The sequence below is a fragment of the Eleginops maclovinus genome, chromosome 15 (assembly GCF_036324505.1).
Source record: "Eleginops maclovinus isolate JMC-PN-2008 ecotype Puerto Natales chromosome 15, JC_Emac_rtc_rv5, whole genome shotgun sequence".
Classification (NCBI taxonomy): Eukaryota; Metazoa; Chordata; class Actinopteri; order Perciformes; family Eleginopidae; genus Eleginops; species Eleginops maclovinus.
Genome location: NC_086363.1, coordinates 11,614,803 through 11,636,652, shown reverse-complemented (window position 1 = coordinate 11,636,652; position 21,850 = coordinate 11,614,803). Strand labels below are relative to the sequence as shown.

Sequence of the window (21,850 nt, the reverse complement as noted above, 5' to 3'; positions counted from 1 at the left end):
ATTTATTTTGTCATCAGTTCATCTGCAACGATTTTCTTGATTCAAATTACATTTTAAACTAATGGTTAAAATGCTCATAAATGTATCAATTTGCAGTGATAGAGGATTGGCAAAACTGGCAAATATTCACATTTGAGAAGCCAGAACCAATCATTTGATGGTAGATATTTGCTTTAATATTGACGATGAATAGATGAAATAAATGTGTAGATTAATTTTCTCAGGTTAGTCGAGTTACATACAGTTATATTACTAAGGATACTAAAATGCAGAAATGTAAAAAAAAAAATATATATATATATATATATTAGATATATTGTTATGACAGCTGCTGAATATATGTTAGGAATTATTGCACCACCTCCAACAGTTTAACATTAATTGGCATTAGATTAGTACAGACAAATAAGCAAACAGGGATCATGAATGGCAGATTATTAAGAATTATGATGTGCTTACATGGGTGTGGAACAGAGATAGAGAGATAGAGTCAGTGACAGTGAGAAACAGAGGGAGCGTGTCAGAGGGATGTGTGTATTCCTGTGGGGGATTGGGTGTGTGTATGCGTGTATTTATCCATTTGTGTGTGTGGGGGGGGGGGGGGGGTGTGGGGGGGCGGTGTGTGAACATGTGTGTTTGAGCGCATCACAAAGAGAAACAGTTGAAGATCTGATACAAAGTTCAGACACGCGCACGCACACAGGCAAAGAGCACAGGCAGAAGTGTGATAATGACATGGAAATTATATGGTAATGGTATGGTAATCTGGCAACATTATTCTGCCCACCAGAGAGTAAGAGCGAGAAGAACCTGCCACAAACTGCACGCACACACACACACACACACACACACACACACACACACACACACACACACACACACACACACACACACACACACACACACACACACACACACACACATACACACGCGCGCGCGCGCACAGGGATAAGGTGAAATATATGGACTGACATGGCTGAGGAGAATAAAACCAGAGTGGGGGGAGGGTGTGTCGTGGTCAAAATATTGATGTTCAGAGGAAGTGTCTTTGGCTGATTACACAGACATAATGTAACAGAAAACTGTTATATATATTGTGAGGCACATAACTTTTCCAAACTTATAAATTATATGCATTGGGAATTGTTTTAAAACATTTTTAAAGAAAATTATTATTAAACTCAAAGCCCATTGACTAGATTTATTTATAAGCCTAATCACTTCTGATAAACACCAAGAAAAATGCATCCACTAATGAGCTTCATTGAAATAGAAAACTATAAAACTAGTAAGTGGACATGTTATTAAGCTACTTTTTCAAGGTTAATAATCATACTGTAAGCTTCAATATGTATACATGTATATTAATAAATATATAGAGTAAGTATATTGTAGGAAAAGTCTTAAATAAACTCAGATTTCAAGCATCAAAATAAAGAAGTTGACCATAAATCAGTGGAATATTAATAGACCTTGTATCACACAGATGCAACTTTTTACATTGAATACAACACTGCCACCCTCTGGATGATCCTCTACACTGCAGTATTTATAGTGTACAGTGTACAATTTAGATTTATAAATTAGACCTAGTGACTAAACTAAAAAGCATTATATTATACAAAAGTATTACTATGTAAATTCACCTCACATAAAAATGTCATTCTTTTATAATATAGACTTGTTATTTAAGTGGCTTCACTCAGGGGATGTTTTGTGACCTTACCCTACTCAATGTAATAGTGTCTTTCTGATCATATCATTTTCAAATCTACTGGGTTACATAGTATAATTTCGATGTAACCATTTTTAAATATCGATGAAAAAGTAAAGAATATTAAAGGTATCGGTAGGGATATCAGTAATGTAAAATTGAAATTGTATACGAATTGCAAACAAACTATAGCATGACGTTCATATACAGTGAAAACTACTTTTGACGAGAGTTTCCACATGTGTCTTCTTGCGGTCTTTCATAGAGGATGCTTTCACAGTTTTCATATTTCAGATTACTTCCACAATTCTATTTCTGTTAATGAGCAAACTCCATATAAGGACAAAGTCTACATGATGCTCCAAAAAAGAAAGTAAGGGGATATTGATTGAGGATGTTTTAATGTTACAACATGTACTGCTTTCAAAGATTAACTTACCCTAAATAGTTTTTATACCAAAACTGCCATTCCTAATTTCCTTCCCTTTCTACCTACTCTTTCTGGTTGTCAGTGTTTCCCTAGCTGCTCCCCTTTAAGTGGCTGTGATTGACAGGTGGGCTATATCCATGCAATATCACCCAGCGCACGTTCCTATTCCCTCCTGGAGCCTTCATCCACCGGTCAAATTAACCTTCCGTGCCAACGGGAGGGGGCCCTGCGTGGGCCAATCAGCAGGTGATTAGGCCGGGGGTGGGAGGGGTGAGGGGTCACCGCGATGGGGCCATCGCAAGCCTGATTGGTTTCAATCAGCAGCCAGCCGCAAGGACAGCTGGGAGCTGAGCCGCAGTGAGCGCTAATCAACGCGTCCCACAGTGAGGCATGAACAGTCACCACACACACACACACACACACACACACACACACACACACACACACACACACACACACACACACACACACACACACACACACACACACACACACGTCAAGTAGATTGATGTTGGTGTACACAACACAGACACAACTGTTGGTACACAGATGAAAGCACACACAAATACACACAGCAAGACATGGGAAGTAGAAATGAACAGTCAAAACCACAACAGATAAACAGAAAATCCCATAATGGCAAACCAGAGAAAAGAGGGAGGGAGGCAGAGAGACATACTCAACCATGAAATCTCACAGTAAATTGAATGACTAATTGCATTGGATTTGTTAATTTGACCAGTGGCACATCTGATAGCAGGCCCCATGACATTGGTTAGCAATGCTCTGTCCTACAAACCACCACAACACCTCTTCTATGATGTCTCAAATGTGGAACAATTTGAATTCTCTCCACTGTGTCAGATGGTATGCTAAAAAATCTTGTTCAAATCTCAGTAAAGGAACAGCACTGACCAATATGAGGAATGGAAATGTCACAAAGATCATATTATAGCTGCTGGAGAAGACAGACCAATCTGCTTTGGTTTCTATTTATGACCATGAGTGTCACTGCCTTTGGGGAGGGATAACTGAGAGGAATGTCTGCAGAGCTACAGAAGGAGTGGCCATGTGTTGTGTGTTGGTTGTGTACACTGTGTTAACATTACAGCCAAAACAAACTTTTCTCAAACGCTGTAAGAATGTACAATTTTCTGTGTTTTCTGTTGGACCTTCTATGTCATTGACCGTTACAAAATGGCCTTCTTCCTCTTTCATTTTAGTACAGAAAGAAGAACACGAAACTTGACCGAGATGAAACGCCCGCTCCTTTTCTTATTCAGAATTGCAAAACAATGAAGAGGCACATTTTAAAGTCATTACACAATCACCATGAGTCAACATCGGCTTCATAATAACAAAGAGTTGCAAACAAGTGAGTCTTCTATTAAGTGCTAAATGTAGGTAACAGATAATAAGTCACCACGTTTTATTTTATTTTGCCTTCAAAAGGTAATTACAGTGTGATTATAAGAGTACAGAAGAAAATATTCATTTTGAAGAACTTCTATTGTATTCATAATTTTCAGCACTGATAAATATCTTTCCCTGACTAAGATTTAAATAAAAAGATCTGAACCCCTACAGAGACACTCTTTATTCTCAATCAAAACATTTAGACTACAGATAATCTATAATCATTTTTTTAAATGGTAATGCAATTATTGCAGAGTAATGAATTTTGATGCAATAGCCGTGACAGGAGGTCTTTATGCACATCAGGAACAATGCAACAATTATCCAAAATACACCACAGTCATGTTAGACACAGAGATATAAAGCTATCACACGCAATATTTAGCTTATATTTCCATCTCAAATATACTGGGGGAAACGGGTAGCCTATTCCATAAGGTGATACTGTTTTGTGTGGAAATTTGAATGTTGGAATTCATTGGTACAGCCATTGGGATCAGCCGGCCTTGTATTAGCTCTGCAATGATCGCTTTTTTTGTGTCAAACTTAAAAATGTTAAATGTAATTCACAATAACTCATTGTACTCTTTGTGAGCCTGAACGGTTAGTGATTCAACCTTACTTTTACAATGCTTGTTATCTCATATCCAGATAACTTAACTTGGTAACTTTTAGTAAACATTAAAGTGCTGCTTACACAGGAATGCATTAGTAATAAAACAAATCCAATACTTTAACACAGGGCCAATTCTGCACAATAAAGTCTACTGTAAAGAACCTCTCTTACTTCAATCACTTGAGTAGACTAGATGTAGCTCTTGTGCACAATTAAAACGATGAAAACAAAACAGAATGTTGTCTTATTAAGGAGCACTTTCATTGAGTGGGACTGCAATTGTTTACTTAAATGAAACATCTCACTTTACTTCAGCTCTTATTGTAGGCTAACACTTAGCAAGTATTGCTGCTTTAAGGCTATTTGAGTTCAGGAAGTGTACTTTAATTGTACTTCAAACTATTTTTACAACAGTAAGAAGGGAGGTCCCTTCTCTAAGGCTCGAGGACTGGTTGGAACTCTCAGCACCGGACAGCATCCTGCTCTGCTGCAGGGTCTGCGCATGCGTGGGACATAACGAGGAAGGAGCGAAGGCGTTTACATATTTCAACTGAACTGTGGAGAAAACTTCACTTTTGTGCGGATTAACGGACGAACATACAGGTAGGACAGTCATCATCACATACTTTTTTTGTGTTGGCAACATGGGAACGAGTGCTACTATCAGGCATGTTGTTATAGTTCGTTTGCGGATGTTGACATACCCAACACTTTTGCTTACATCATATTAGCATTGGCAACTTCTCGTCTACCCTGTAGCTTCTGTTCCGGTTGATTTAAAAGCTTGTTCCTTCATCACCAAAACGGTTTGTTTAACTTCAAGTCTGGCCAGTCTATCAAGTGTCATAAAAGGATTCGTTCTGTTTATTCAGCTGTGCGCTTACTCACAATGTCCTAAAACGAAAACATCTGTTGGGAGAAAAACGCCTCCAGTCAAACTCAGATCAGACTGATTACTGCTACAGTAGTTATCTTCTGACTTATGACGTTTGTTGGATTTGAGGTCAGAAAGAAAAAAATCTTCTGTTAGAGCTTACATTACAACTTTAACCAGCCCCGCGTGACTGAGCGTGGCCCAGCTCCGTGGAGGGAGGTGGGCCTGTGTTGTGACGATCCCACACTTCAGTCGGAAACCGCAAAGACTAATGTTTTACTCTCAGCTTTGGGCAAAGTCACGGTTCACCATGAGAAATCTCCTGATTTGAAGTTTAAACACAGTAAAATGTAAAACCACAGTCGTAATTATGTTGATACACATGTCTTCCAGGATTTACTCAAAGCTCCTTAAAGTATCCAAGCAGCAGTGTAATGTAACTATTAACAAAGTAGCACTATTTGAAGTCTAGTAGTAGTAGTTGTATTAGTTGAAGTAGTAATAGTCGTACCTTAGTACACTGTTCAGTATTTCCACAATGCAGAGGTAGGAACTAACTAAGTACATTTACTTAAGTACTTAAGTAACTTTATTTGAGTATTGCCATTTTATGCTACTTTGTACTTCTACTCTACACAAATTCAGAGGTAAATGGTGTCCTTACTCCACTACATTTATTTTAAACCTTTAGTTAGTTTTCAGATTTAGATTAATGTTGTGAAATATAATCAACACTTAAATCAGACTTTAGTTCCACCTGGAGTTCATTCACAAGCCAACCTGCATTATGCAAAGTCATTAAAACTAGCTGTGCCTTTACCAGCTTTGAGAACACTTTAATGCATCAAAACTTATAATATATATTAATCTGCAATGGGCCCATTTGCACAATAAGTACTTATGGTACTTTAAGTTTATTTTAATTTGAATGCAGGACTTTTACTTGTAACAGAGTATTCCTACACTCTGGTACTTCTACTTCTACTTTAAGTACATGATCTGAGTACTTCTCCTACCTCTGCCACTATGTTACTGTGTTCACTCAAAAATAGTTCAGATGTAAATATTGTACTTTTTTATCCGCTACATTTGCTTGTTACTTTAGATATATTTTAAAAATATTTAATTCACAACACAGGTGGTCAGATCTGGAACAATAAATCAATTGCAAGAAAAATTATATCCAACAATATTATTTGCGAGTTAATGTATTTACCACATATACCAAAGCAAATTCCTCGTATGTGTAAATTTACTTGATAATAAAACCAATTCTGCTCTGAAAGGGATTGTTCATGAAAATATGGCAGATAATACTGTAGTCAGCCTTTAAAAAACAACAGTATTTTCTCTGTTTTAATCATTAAACTGAATATATTTAGGTTTTGAATTGAACTAGGCCTATACGTTTTAAATATATAATGTCATATAATAAGATATCCAGCAGTATACAAAGTAGTTCTAACTGTCTTCAGCTCTCCCAGCTACAAGGAAAAGCTGTTTACACAAAGCTGTTTTATTTTAATTTTTACAAAGTCGTATTTTTTCTGCACAATGAAAATACAGTGGGGCAAAAAAGTATTTAGTCAGCCACCAATTGAGCAAGTTCTCCCATTTAAAAAGATGAGTAAATCCAGGAAAAAGTCCAGGAAATCACATTGTAGGATTTTTAATGAATTAATTGGTAAATTCCTCGGTAAAATAAGTATTTGGTCATCTACAAACAAGCAAGATTTCTGGCTCTCACAGACCTGTAACTTCTTCTTTAAGAGGCTCCTCTGTCCTCCACTCGTTACCTGTATTAATGGCACCTTTATGAACTCGTTATCAGTATAAAAGACACCTGTCCACAACCTCAAACAGTCTTACTCCAAACTCCACTATGGCCAAGACCAAAGAGCTGTCAAAGGGGACCAGAGACAAAATTGTAGACCTGCACCAGGCTGGGAAAACTGAATCTGCAATAGGTAAGCAGCTTGGTGTGAAGAAATCAACTGTGGGAGCAATTATTAGAAAATGGAAGACATACAAAACCACTGCTAATCTCCCTCGATCTGGGGCTCCACGCAAGATCTCACCCCGTGGGGTCAAAATGATCACAAGAACGGTGAGCAAAAATCCCAGAACCACACGGGGGGACCTAGTGAATGACCTGCAGAGAGCTGGGACCAAAGTAACAGAGGCTACCATCAGTAACACACTACGCCGCCAGGGACTTAAATCCTGCAGTTCCAGACGTGTCCCCCTGCTTAAGCCAGTACATGTCCAGGCCCGTCTGAAGTTTGCTAGAGGGCATTTGGATGATCCAGAAGAGGATTGGGAGAATGTCATATGGTCAGATGAAACCAAAATAGAACTTTTTGGTAAAAACTCAACTCGTCGTGTTTGGAGGAGAAAGAATGCAGAGTTGCATCCAAAGAACACCATACCTACTGTGAAGCATGGGGGTGGAAACATCATGCTTTGGGGCTGTTTTTCTGCAAAGGGACCAGGATGACTGATCCGTGTAAAGGAAAGAATGAATGGGGCCATGTATCGTGAGATTTTGAGTGAAAACCTCCTTCCATCAGCAAGGGCACTGAAGATGAAGCGTGGCTGGGTCTTTCAGCATGACAATGATCCCAAACACACCGCCAGGGCAACGAAGGAGTGGCTTCGTAAGAAGCATTTCAAGGTCCTGGAGTGGCCTAGCCAGTCTCCAGATCTCAACCCCATAGAAAATCTTTGGAGGGAGTTGAAAGTCCGTGTTGCCCAGCGACAGCCCCAAAACATCACTGCTTTAGAGGAGATCTGCATGGAGGAATGGGCCAAAATACCAGCAACAGTGTGTGAAAACCTTGTGAAGACTTACAGAAAACGTTTGACCTCTGTCATTGCCAACAAAGGGTATATAACAAAGTATTGAGATGAACTTTTGTTATTGACCAAATACTTATTTTCCACAATAATTTGAAAAGAAATTCTTTCAAAATCAGACAATGTGATTGTGATCAGGATCGCTCAGGTTGAAGGCAAGAGACGGAAGGGTTCGGGGTTGGGCAAAAATAATACCGTTTATTTCGTAAGAAACGTGCACACAAAAGACAGCTCCCCGGCACTTCCAGGACGGCAAGGCCAGGACGGGGTGTGTCGGCTTCCCAGGACCCAGCCTACTGCAAGACAGACCAGAACCAGGTTACCAACATGCTTTATATTAACTGACTGATCACCTGATTCCGATCAGCTGTCTGGTCTCCGGCCGAGCCACTCCCCTCACCCCAGCAGCCGGCGCTCTAACCACACCCGGCTGCCACAGTGATTTTCTGGATTTTTTTTTCTCATTCTGTCTCTCATAGTTGAGGTATACCTATGATAAAAATGACAGGCCTCTCTCATCTTTTTAAATGGGAGAACTTGCACAATTGGTGGCTGACTAAATACTTTTTTGCCCCACTGTAAATCACTATCATTTTGTTACTTTACTAAAAGATATGACATTTCTGACAGCGTGGGAATCATGGTTTACCTGCGTCCTCCTCCTTTAGCTGGCCTGCAGTATGCCAGTCACGGATATCATCTGATTTAATCTTTAATTGCAGGAATAAAACTCATTTTAAAGAGGTTAAAGCAGCTAAGTTGTTTGGATGAAAAGATGCATCCTCTTGTTGGGCCAACCCCTGATAGGACAAATTTTAATCTGCATAGACCTGTAATTATTAGATAATCGATATGTTAGTGAATGGACAGAAATGTTTGATAATCGAATAATCATTTAAGTAAAAATGTCAAATATCAGCTAGTTTCAGCACCTCGATTCTCAATTTTACTCATCAAATTTCTCTGTTCTTTTTTATAAATTGAGATGTACCTGGTCACTGGGAAGCTGTGCCAGAACCTTTTTCTCTATTTCCATAATTGATTATTGATAATTGCAATAATCGGTTTTATAATTATTTTTGTGTTGAAGGAAATACATTGCCTACAATTGTTTGGATTAATCATTTGTCAAGCAAACATTTCAAATACTCGTTTCTCCTTAATATTAAATAATTAATTGTAGGGTTGTGTACTGAAGGTTGGATAAACAAACAGCATAAAGACTGTGTCCTGCATTTTTCAGTAAGTTATCTTCAGAAGTATCAACAATAAATCAATAAAACAAAGAAGTGTTTACCTGCTGTTCAAAATGTTTTCTTACCACTTTGAAAAGCAGCTTTTGGCTCTTGGAGGCCATTTCTCAGTGTATTATCAATCTGTGCAGGGAAGCTGCTGGTTCCACTGCAGTGATGTCTGCCATGTGGTGGGAGCAGTGGCCCCTGTTGGCCTCTAATGGTACGACTCCCTCCGACTTAACGGACAACAAGAGCTGCTTCAGCACCCCACAGAGCACCGTGCTGAAGGGAGTCGGCTTTGGAGGAGTGCCAGTTGTGCTGCTGCTCGATTTCTGCGTCTTTCTGGTATGTCCACTTATTGACTGTGTGTGTCTGCCAGTTATTTAATCAAGAGGGAAAAGACTGGAAATCATTCTGTTTGGTTCTTAAAGGCAAAAGGCAATCCCTAACAAAATGCCTTATATTTTCTCTAAATATTTATATATGCTAATGTCAAAATGACAGAATAATGTTTCTTTCCCATTAAGAACTACCTTAACTGATTAAACCCACACTGTTCTTAACCAACCCCTGCTTTATTTGTGTGTTATCTTTACAAGTTAATACCCAGTGAGGTGAGTTTAAAGCTAATTGGTTCCATTTCTCATGTCACCCACAGGTGTTGCTGATGGTCTTCTCTATTATCAGGAGGAAGTTCTGGGACTACGGGCGTCTGGCATTAGTCTCAAACGAAGGGTTGGTTCATGGTTTTAAATGTGCAATACTGTCCAGAATAGTGAAAGATGAAAATGATTTGTCATTAACTACCACTTTGTGTTTCAGGTACACAGATTCAACACACCGGCACTATGGACACCAGTCCTCCGTAGTCTCAAATGCGGAGGACCTCGAGTATGAATTGGTATGTAAAAGGAAAAAAAAGATTTTTTAAAACATGCCCTATTATTCTTTGGGCGCTTTCCCTTTCCTGTAGTGCGTTCTATAGGTTTTTGTGACCGACAGAGTAGGCCAGCTATCCAAACAGAGCAGACTGGGCTCTGGTTTCAGACAGAGGGTGAAATAAAGACCTTTTTGAACATTAAAGCATGTAAACACACAGGTCACAGTAGAGGCACAAAATACAAATATGTACCTGTAAACAAGCATTATATGTCCTTTTTAATCATTTTAGACCAGTCCTTAAATATAAATAACTCTGAATTACTAATCCCTTATTAATCCCTTATTAATGCATATTTCCCTGTTTTGTATTATTTTCTGTTTTAGGGATTTTGCTCTTGGCTGCCTTTCATCCTCAGAATGGAGTGAGTGACTTATGATGCCCATTGTTATATTGGGGCTAATCAAAGCATTATAGATGTTATTTTAAATATAATACACGTGTTGGTGCTTTCTAATCAGTGTGTTGGTATGTTTCAGTGAGGAAAAAATAAAAACCAGGTGTGGCATGGATGCTGTTCACTACCTGTCCTTCCAGCGCCATCTGATCGTCCTGCTGATCGTCTTAACCATCACGTCGCTCTCAATCATAATGCCTGTCAACATGACGGGAGACCTGCTGGGTGCGTTTTGTACTATTCTCCTGTCTGTTAATGACTAAAACTATAGAAACCACATATTAGATATTGGGTCAGGTGTGCATTTATGATGGCTTGAAATGTATTTCAAGTAAGTCACATTTTTTATCTGCATAGACCATTTCAAAACCACTTTAACCTGCACTGTAAGTCATATTATAAATAGTGATTTAAAGGTCCCGTATTAAACCTTTTTTCAGCATTATTATAGTGTTTGACCAAACAGATCATGTATTGTAGAATGCCGTAAAGCCCTCTCTTTCAGCCCTGTTCCAAAAGTGCTTATTCTGTGTCTGTAGCTTTAAATGCTATTGAGCTGCTGCTGGCCACGCCCTCCTGCGAGATGATTGGTTGTAAAAAAAACACAATGGTGCTCTTGGAGGAAAATCAGGTGATAAGGTGGACGGGTGTTACCTTGGTTGGTTATTGGCTAATAGTTGAACAACCCAAAAAACATTGTGACATCACAAAGTGGCCAAAAACTGATCAGCTAATTTTCCTAATTTCTTATATAAATGGATCAGGACAAAATCAGAGAGAGAATATTTTTTCCTGAAACTTTCTAAATCTTTAAACACAGAGGGGACATTTTCACAAATGTGGATTTTGCATAACAGGTGACCTTTAAAGTCCCCAAAGTGTGTGGTTTAATTATTGTTGTTTGAAATGCCGGCTTAGGCTGGTTGTATTCCCTTTTTTTTCACTTGTGTTCATATTTACTTGATGCTGTTTCTCTCTATCAGGTAATGATCCACAAAGCTTTGGAAGAACAACGGTGGGAAATCTTCCAAATGGGTAACTACCTTTTAAAACCATTTCTGAATATATAAACAAAAGCTTTGAACTAGAATACAGTTTTGTGGGTTGGTCATGACACAATGCTTATTGGTGACTGTCCTTTATTTTCTGCTTATAGAGACAACCTGTTATGGCTGCATACAGTGTTTGCAGTTCTGTACCTGATCCTGACCGTTGTTGTGCTGCGGCATCACACGTCCCAGATGAAAGGCGAGCGCAGAGAGACGGTGAGTCTCCCACTAGATTTAATGTCATTAGACCCTCGCTCTGAGTATTTCCCATAAACGTAAATGTGTCCACATTAGTGACTTGAGTATACAACAACCCTGTTTTGTAATAACGATACTATGTGCTGTGTTTGTTCGCTCTTTATTGAATATCTTACTTTACTTCTTCACTTATTTTTGCCTTTTGTTTGCACTGTCCCTTTGCGGTAATATGCGCATCTAAGTGCTGTGGGATGAATTTTTGATTTCTATTTCTATAATAAAAGCCAGATTACAGTGTTTAAATAGCTGTTGCTCACCTGTGTTGATACCTGAATATTCTTCCTTTCTGTGTTTCTGTTTCTAGGCAAGAGACTCCTTGTTTGTGTGTTCAGTCCCGAAAACGGCAACAGAGGAAGCTGTAAAGACCCACTTCATGTAAGTTCACTGCATTGATGCTCTTCACAGTTTCCTAAGTTGGTAAAGTCACACTTTCAAGCTCCTTTCCTCAATACCAGCGTTGTTTTTGTACAGAGAGGCGTACCCTTCCTGTCGAGTGTGTGCTGTGACCCTGGGCTATGACGTGGCCAAGCTCATGCACCTGGATAAGGAAAGGTGAGAAATCAGAAGTAACAATAAATAAAATGACAAATATTTTCCCTTTTAACAGTGTATCCTATTTTTATATTGGTCTGTGCAGTGCCAATAGCCACAAAGATAATTTCAACCTAATGGAGCAGCTTGATTGTCCATGTTTAGTATCTTATCGCTCATTAATGGTTTCAGATGTTGTACACGTGTCTGCAGAAGGAACAGTTGCAACACCAGCACGTCTAGCATATTCTAGGCTTGGAAAAACATGTGTGAAAAACTGAGGGGATCATCTTTATTTTTACCAAGTTTAATCAACTAGTATTTTCTTCGCCCTCAGGGAGCGAGCAGGAAAAAACCTGCGCTACTACGAGCGTGTCCAGGAGAAAACAGGGAAACTTGTGTTGATTAACCCCCGTTTGTGCGGTCACCTCTGTTGCTGCGCCAGCTCCAAGAAGGTGAGATGGAGCAGAGACTAGGCGGTTTAGCACAGGGTGTCTAGATGATTTTTATTTTCCATCTGAAAAAACAGCTTGAAAGCAAATACTTCACAGTTTTTTATGACTCAAAAGCCCTAAAACTAATCAACCAAATGTTTTCATTTTTTTATTTACAGTGACAGTGACTGTCGTTCACAAAATATTTAAATAAAGTTGGAAGTAAAGCCGTGTGTGTGTGTGTGTGTGTGTGTGTGTGTGTTTTCAGGTTGATGCCATAGATTTCTACAGAACTCAAGAAAAAGACCTGCTGGAAGAGGTGAGGAAGCAGACAGAGCTGGTGCCAGAGCGCCCCCTGGGGATGGCCTTCGTCACCTTGCAGACCGAGGCGATGGCCAAATAGTGAGTACCAAATGAAAGGCTTCTTTATCTGTCAGTACTTGCCGGTAGAACAACTGTACTGCCAGCTGTTCTACCGTTTTTGTAAAATAGTTTTAGTGATCCATAATAATGCATTTCCCAGTTTGAGGCTAGCATGGCAGTATTGTGTCAGCTGACTGTAATTATTTCTCTGTTGTTTTTTTATTACCGGCTGTAATCTGGAATTTGATCTCTTGATTTTATTCTCACATGACTTTTTACTGTTTCATTATTGAAAGCTGTCATTCGTTCATTTCAGCATCCTGAAGGACTTCAACGCGCTGAAGTGTGGCGGCACAGGCTTCCTCTGCAGGAGGACGCCCCAGCCTTCATCCGACAGCGCAACTCTGAAAGTGAACAAGTGGAGCGTCAGCTTTGCACCCCATCCTAAAAATGTGTTCTGGTGAGACTTGAAACACAATGTGTGCTCCATGAAGATCATATGACTTGGTTTCTATACAACCTGTGCCAACAGGGCTTGGCAGTTTAGTGGCATCACATGGTGTAATTACGTTTGGCTGATTCCAATTATAATAAAATAAAATACCTTTTTAAAGTTTTATTTTTTTGGTATAATGTAACTCATTACCACTTTTAGATGTAAAAAGTTATACATTTCTATACTTTTGCTTCAGTTTCATAACTCTTGGTATGGGATAAAGAAGAACCTATTAAAATGTGGAGCGGATCCGTATCATAGCATGATATTCGAACTATGTTTCACTTTTAATAGTTAGTCTTTATTAAACAAGCACTATGCATACATAACATTCATTATTTATTTTTTTTAAAGAATAACATCCCCAAATTCAGAAACAGCAATTAACAGGGTTTTTTTAGACGCTCATGAACACACCAAGGTCAATTGAAATTCTTCCAAACTGTGGGAAATGGCAACCTTTGTTCCGTGGTAGTGTTGACAAAATAACAACATAAAGCATTTTGATGTAGTTCCAAGAGCAGGGGTGTCCAAACTAAGGTCTGGGGGCCAACTGCGGCCCATTGTCCATTTTCAATTGGCCCTAAATTCTAAAAGTATTATGGAATATTGCCAACACATGAAACTAGTGCTTAAACGTACGTTTCACAGTAGTATTCATGTTAATAAGCCCACTGTCCGAAGCAATCCAGTAAATTAAAATTGATAACATTTTCTAACAGATCTTAGTTCATAAAATAACTAAGCCCAATAACTTATTTAAATATTAAGCTTGAAATATACCCTTCATATGTCCCCTTTTTATAAGCAATCTGAGGCTTCTGTTTTAAGGAATGAACTGCCAACACTTTTTGTAACAAAATAAATGAAACCTTAGGGAGAGCTGTGAGAGCTTCTTCTAGTGAGTGGCCCAGCCCTTGTTATACTTTTTGTATGTGGACACCCCTGTCCTAGAGCAAGAGAATTGGTATTTCTGTAAGGGATGTTAACGGTGTAACCCATACTGTAATGTCTTTGCTGCTTTGGTTTTAACAGTCATGTTGTTTCTGTTTTTTCCCACTCTTTCCCCATCATTTAGGGAGAATCTGTCCTTGCGTGGTTTCCACTGGTACATGCGATACTTGACACTTAACTTCTTCCTTTTCTTCCTGCTCACCTTCCTCACGACTCCCACCATCATCATCAACACCATGGACAAGTTCAACGTGACTATGCCCATCCGATATCTCAATGTGAGTCCTACACACGCAGACACGCATCGGTTACACACTTCTGCTTTACATATGTGAACCGAGTTTGTTTTTCACCCCCAGAGTCCCATCATCAGTCAGTTCTTCCCCACCCTCCTGCTGTGGTCCTTCTCTGCCCTGCTGCCTACCATAGTTTACTACTCTACAATAGGAGAGGCCCACTGGAGCAGGTATTTTTTACACACACACACACACAGACACACACACAGACAGACACACACACACACACACACACACACACACACACACACACACACACACACACACACACACACACACACACACACACACACACACACACACACACACACACACACACACACACACACACACACACACACACACACACACAGTGATGGGTTTCTGTTAGCTGAGGACAGGTTGATGTGATCGTGTGCCATCTCTGTCCCAGGTCCAGTGAGCAGCTGAGCATGATGCGTAAGCTTTACTTTTTCCTGATCTTCATGGTGCTGATCCTCCCCTCGCTGGGGCTCACAAGGTAATTTTGCATTAACATCACTTTGAATAATAACCGATTGCCCTTCAGCTAGGCGAAGCGGTGATTTAGCAGTCAGTTTTTGGCAGACACAATGATAAAAGGGGAAATAAGATGAGGGAGGCTCCAAGCTGCGATTATTTTGATTTTAGAATAATCATTTTGTCTATAAAATGTAATAATACTGTCAGGGTTTAGAGCAGAGCGGACCCAAATGCAGACAACCAACTGACAAATGAAAAAACACCTTTATTCAGACAAGGCCAGGCGAAACAAATGAACCAAACGCTATACAACCAATATAAAACCAGAACTTAAATACATAGACTAATCACAAGGACAAGACACATTTGGGGAACAGATGAACAGAATCAGGTAGTCAAACAGGAAGGAAAACACAGAGACAGGAAGTGTAAACAGACATTACAAAGGGGGTGAAGAATTTTCTCAAAAATAAACAGGGGTGACAGTTCATGACAAATACATTGAAAAAAGTCCATCCAAGGTCCACTCAAAAATAGATCTTTAAACATCCTGTCTTGTCAGTCCATAACCTAAAGGTATTCCGTTTTTAATATGACAGGAAACCTCCATATTTGAGTGACTGAAAACATTTTGAATGTAAAGTTACTTTGATGTTAACGAAATGTTGTTTTTTTATTGATCATCTAATAACAAGTTAATGAATGTTTGCAGTGGGGAGAACATCACCTAATATTTTCTCTTTCTCCTTTAGTATTGCATGGTTTTTCCGCTGGCTGTTTGATAAAAGGTTTCTTGCTGATGGGAAACTGAGGTTTGAGTAAGTAATCCTGCTTTTCTGTTTCTTGTGTATTTAAAATCAAATAGTTACTACTCTGTGCTCCGATAATGTAAAGACAACTAAGACGACATAAGAAAACAATTTAAGATGGAGCTGCAGTCTTGCAGATCAGCCCAACAATGCATGAACGCAAACACAAGATGCGCTAAATGTTGGAAAATCTCGTGGTTTTAGTGCTTTACTTATGTTGTTGCCAAATGTCTTAATGTGGTTGTTGTTTATTTTTTGTTGTTATTTTCTAGTGAATATAAATATAGTGTTTTTAAATCAGAAGTGATCTTAAGATGGTTTTTTGCCCCCTTACACCAGATGCGTGTTCTTGCCTGACCAGGGGGCTTTTTTCGTCAACTACGTCATCACAGCGGCCCTTGTGGGCTCTGGGATGGATTTGTTGCGGTTGCCAGGGTTACTGCTTTACATCATTCGCATGATGTTTGCGCGCTCTGCTGCTGAAAGGAAATATGTCAAACAGGTTTGTAAATGCATTTTCCAAAGGATTGCTACAACTAATAGTCCATTTTTTAAAGTCAGGTATATTAAAAGTTAACAGAAGACAATATTACATTTCTAGTTTTGTTTTAATTGATTCCCAGCCACATTTCAACATGAAGAAGCCACTTTTTTTACCTTCTATTTACAGAACCAGGCCTATGAGTTTGAATATGGAGCCATGTATGGCTGGTCCCTATGTGTCTTCACTGTCATCATGGCGTACAGCATCATATGTCCTATTATTGTCCCCTTTGGTAAGTAGCAGTTTTGGTGTTTTACACTAGCTTGCATTTACACACAGAACCTGTCCTCTAAATGTACAGTTTATTTCCAGTCACCTCCAGGGTACGGTTTCTAATGTCTGTGTTGTGTGTCCCGCTCCCCTCAGGCCTCCTGTACATGATGCTGAAGCACCTGGTGGACAAACACAACATGTACTTTGTCTACCTGCCTGCTCGCCTCGACGGCCAGGTTCACCTGGGAGCTGTCAATCAAGCGTTGGCTGCACCCATCATCTGCCTGATATGGCTGTACTTCTTTTCTGTCCTCAGACAAGGTTAGAAATAAGGGTGGGCGAAACCTGGAGAAAGTAATCATCAGTAAAGTGACCTGAGATTTACTAATGGCAATGAAGTGCTATTGATGTTAAAAACCTGTAAACGTGTTGTGGCCTGTTTCTATGCTTTAATGTTCAAAAAGGTCTTCATTTCATCTCTCTTCCCCCTCTGTCTGAAACCAGATCAAAGTCTTATCCAAGTCCCGCCCCTTAGCCTGTCATGAACAATGTGCCAGCCAGTAGAAGCAAGAGTCACTATGTTACGGAAGTTAACAAAGGACTCCAATGGAGGCGTTTCAAACGGGGGGGGGGGAAGAGTGTGTCGGGGAAGAAACTTCCTCTGGGGGAAACTTTGGAATTTGAGCCTTTGCAGACCATTTACATGCACAAAAAACTATATAACACACTACAGGAAAGGGAAAACTCCAAAAGCATAGAGGCTGGGCTTTAGGAGGCAGTCGGCTGGCCTTACATCAGTATAAATTATTGGACCTTAAGACAGAATGTCTTTCTACATAATGTCCTGTATGTGTTTGCAAGCAGCCATACGAAAAGTGAAATGGCTTTGACGCTTTTAATCTATGTGTGTCAGGTTTCTTGGCTGCCACCACTCTGTTCACTCTGGTGGTCCTGTGTATCACTGTCTTCATCTGCGTCAGTTCCACCTGCTTTGGCCATTTCAAGTACCTCAGTCCACACAACTATGAGGTGAGTGTTTGATTTCGTCTGCTGTTGCTCTCTCTTTGTCCTCCTTCACTCTGAGCCTTCATGTTGTTTGTGTTCTTCTGCAGGTGAAAGAGGAGGATAAGGACACAGAGAATGGAGCGGAAGAAAACACCATGGTACTGTGCTTGTTACCAAACAAAGTACACCGCGTAAATACAAAGATCACATGTTAGGGCAGGAAAGATCTTAAGTTTAACCCACCTGAGCTTTGCTGTAAAATTCTATGAACCCATTTGTCACCACCCTCATGGTTTGTTACTCATTAACAAAGTGAACATACCAGAGCTGTTGAGGTCATCTTTGCTTTCTGAACATAATGTTAAAGACCCAATTAACTGTTGCAGTGAACTTTAGTCCTTAGCAGTTATTATAACACGTCCTAGTTTGCCTCCTTCCTTGATCTTCAACATTATTTTGTAACAAAAATTATACTTTGACCTTTGAGTGCAGTATTTTCATCATACACGTCAGGGAGCATGTTGCGTTTGAATGTTGAGAAACCACCCCCCTCCTCCCTTTGTTGATTTCAGTTCTTTTCTCTTTTGTATAATTACAGGTCTACCTTCCCAGAGTGCTTGATCCCAAATCGCCTGCCAGCGCACAAGAGGGATCTAAAATACCCTCTTACGGCTCTACGGAGGGAAGCCCCGCCCACAGCGCCGGCCCATTGGCGAAAAGTGCGTCGGATGTCCTAGTCAACGTATCCCAAGTCAAAGCTTGGGAGTCAGGAAGCCCACGACTTCTTGGATGTTAAATCTGATTTCTGCATTGAAGTTGGCGTTTGAATTCCCTCCCACTGCTGAGTCAGATCAGACTTTCCTTTTGAGAGAGAACAACGTGCAATTGTTATAGCACTATGTCGCCAAAATGGTAGATGGTATATGGACTGCATATATAATCCTATGTCTTTGTGACCCCTCCAAATGCTTTTTCATATCCAAGTTGCATAAACATATTCATACAGAGGCCGAGGCTGACATCAGGGACTATTAACACACTGTTGGCCATGTCATAAAGACTAATCTTGGGTTCAAAAACTCATCCCATTGAGAATTTCACGTGGGGATACGATCAAAACATTGAACTCCTGATTGGTGGATGACAAATTAACATCGTAAGCAACAGCCGCCAGAATAGCCTGCCAAAAGCTAGTAAATGTACGAGTTAAAAGTAGATTAAAACTACTTTCTACAGGAAAGGAGGTACACAGGATGTTTTATAGTATGATAATTTATGTAATATCTTATGATGATTTGCACTTGATCAACATAGCACACACAACCTGCTGAGTCTTCTATTTGAATTGTATCCCTCATAGAGCACAGTTCATTTTTTATTTTCTGTACAGAACTTCTCTGAAACGAACTAAACCTAACTAAAACCTGACATTTCAAACAAACCAGATACATAATCATGCAAGGATTACCAGAACAAGAACATCCAGTCAGCAACACTGATGCCAAAGAGGTGATCAGGCAGAGCTTTCTGTTTGTTACAGTTAAGATTTCTTCATAGTGCCCTTTGTGATGCCATTTGTCAACACCTGCCAAGGGAATAATTTATTGCCTCATGTTCATAATGCACTTTTGTATCAAGGGAGGCCTGTTTTGTGTCGACTAACGTAATGTGGGCTTTTGTATTGAGACGAGAAACAGTTTTGTATCAGTATTGCAGGGGTTTTGCAACCAAAACTTTTTCCACATGTGACTTGAAGGGTTAGAGTTGGATTATGTAATGATTAGAGCCATAAAGCCATTATTTTCTTTTTAAGATACGACAATCATGCTGTCCCGTAAATGAAGGATTTTTGATTAAGAACAAGGTCAACTTTTATTTGCATGTTATATTTTTTATCTGTATGTTTTTCGCAGCAATGTCTATATTAAGTACTATATAAGTACTAAATCCTCCTAAAGGCATAAATGTACCTGTGCAATGGTCGGTAAAAATGGTGTTGAGAAATAATACAAACATTCTGGTTATGCCTCTGTGTTGTCATTAGGGGGCACTGTTGAGCTGCAGTGGGTCAGCTTGACTTTTGATACATTCATGCAGCAGTGAAAAGGGACTAATGCACAATGTTGCATTGAGGATTTCTAACTTATACTGACATTGGTATGAGCCAGTTTACTGGTTGACATTTCCAGTGGCTCCACCCCCTCACCTGATCTTTCACTATTGTCTCCCTTTTCGTTTGTTTCCTTTTTCCCCTTTCTCGCCACGGTACCTGCCTCAGCTGAGACCTCTTTTGTTGTTAGAGGGATTTTTAGCGTGCTTTAATGATTAGCACAGTTGTTAAATATGGGTAATGAAGTGCTAAGCTAAGATATGTAGTGGTGGAAAGAGGGGATTGGACAAGGATCTATTTCCCATTCCTAATTCTTGAAACGGACTACAAAACAGGAAAAGAAGCTCCTTAAAGGCTCCTTAATAGCTTACCAACAAATGAATACTTATGAGTATGTGAAACACATCTCTATAAGGTTTCATTATCTGCCTTATGGATGTGTAATTTTACATAACAGGCCTAACAGACAAACATAAAGTAACAATACAAACATTCATTTCATTTGAGCTGCTGATAAATACATATTTTGTGACTGGCCACTGTCAAAGTTTGAAGGTTGTTTACAAAAAGACTGAGAAATACTTGAGTGGGTTAATATCTGAGTGCACAAAGGTTAGTGACTGAGTTGTACCCCTCATGTCGGACAAAGATTAGGCATTACAAAACAATCTCTCTCTTGTTTACTCTTTCTCAAGTATTATTTCAGTGTGTGTGTGTGTGTGTGTGTGTGTGTGTGTGTGAGTGAGAGTGTGAGATTAAGCAATAAAAACACTTCTCAGTGCTAACCGTTCCCGAGTATGCCAAAAGTGATAACAAAACCTACAATATACATTTATTTATTTTTTGACGAAAATCTCATAATCACACAAACACACGCTGCATGACTTCCATGCAAAGAAACTTGGAGATAGATTCGAACAGACATACCTCAACAAAGTCACATGAGAAAGCTGTGCGGGGTCAGGATGCGGGGGCACTAATAACTTGCAGATACCCTCGTGTGGCCCCGAGGATGAGCTGGGAAAGAGAAGAGTGTTTGATATCAGATACAGTACATTGATATATCTATGTTATAAATGTGTTTTAATGCACTTGCTGTTAAAGAGAACTATCTCATGTGAGTTCAGTAGGGCAGGAGTAATGTGGACGTTAAAGCTGAAGGAGCATGGGAAGCAGCAACCATAACTACAGTGTGCAGCTCTTCAAAACCCAATCTTTGACCCGATGTTCTACACACACCACAAATTTACTGGCTCAGTTTCGGCCCACATGGTTCTAGGCTCTAGTAATGGGTGTGTGAAAGTTTGTTCCATGTACATGCAGACTGGGAGCAGTTTGTGGCTTCTCGTGTTCAAGCAGCTCACTCAGATATTCTCACAGACCAAAATATCATGCTCTTCATCTGCACACCTCAATAATTCCTCTAATTTAAAGGGTTATGTTAAAGAAAATGGTCAAAATCAAAGCATCAGAGCTGAGATGTCTTGACCTCGCATCGGACAGGATAGCATGTCTTTGCCCTGGTTAATGCCGGAAACACAATGCCCTATGTGCAGTCTCAAGTTGTATTTGAAATAACCTAGATGAGCAGTAGACTAATGAGTTTGGTAGCACTGCTTTGCTAATAATTTCCAATACTTTTTTGGGATAGAAATGATGTCACTTTGTTGAAAGACAATCAAGGAAATCTTGGAACTTATTAGTAGACCTAAAGACTAGATCATTTTGGAATTAAAGTTTTATAATAAGTGTTTTAAAGTAATATAGCGGAGATAATCGGTACCAATCGTGCTAAATGTGGAGCTACAGCTAGGATATATTTGTGCACAG

The 21,850-nt window shown here is 39.6% G+C and overlaps 1 protein-coding gene across 1 annotated transcript; it reads left to right on the top strand.

Annotated features, from left to right (window-relative positions):
- Positions 1-4,668: 4,668 nt before the first annotated feature.
- tmem63a (transmembrane protein 63A) lies at positions 4,669-19,934 on the top strand. The gene is made up of 23 exons (XM_063901390.1): positions 4,669-4,779; positions 9,291-9,486; positions 9,800-9,876; positions 9,964-10,042; positions 10,408-10,445; positions 10,561-10,703; positions 11,462-11,513; positions 11,635-11,743; positions 12,090-12,160; positions 12,257-12,337; positions 12,654-12,771; positions 13,019-13,152; positions 13,430-13,573; positions 14,688-14,841; positions 14,923-15,029; positions 15,272-15,358; positions 16,092-16,157; positions 16,488-16,650; positions 16,819-16,924; positions 17,059-17,226; positions 17,819-17,934; positions 18,018-18,068; positions 18,509-19,934. The coding sequence occupies exons 2-23, from the start codon at positions 9,316-9,318 to the stop codon at positions 18,704-18,706; spliced, it is 2,433 nt and encodes an 810-aa protein (XP_063757460.1). The 5' UTR covers positions 4,669-4,779; positions 9,291-9,315; the 3' UTR covers positions 18,707-19,934.
- Positions 19,935-21,850: the final 1,916 nt, after the last annotated feature.

Bases quoted from the DNA above. Each gene is read 5' to 3' on its own strand.
- tmem63a (XM_063901390.1), top strand. From the start codon at position 9,316: ATGTCTGCCATGTGGTGGGAGCAGTGGCCCCTGTTGGCCTCTAATGGT. The intron at 10,043-10,407 runs GTATGTAAAAGG...TTTCTGTTTTAG, and splicing joins AGGACCTCGAGTATGAATTG to GGATTTTGCTCTTGGCTGCC. The intron at 13,153-13,429 runs GTGAGTACCAAA...CGTTCATTTCAG, and splicing joins ACCGAGGCGATGGCCAAATA to CATCCTGAAGGACTTCAACG.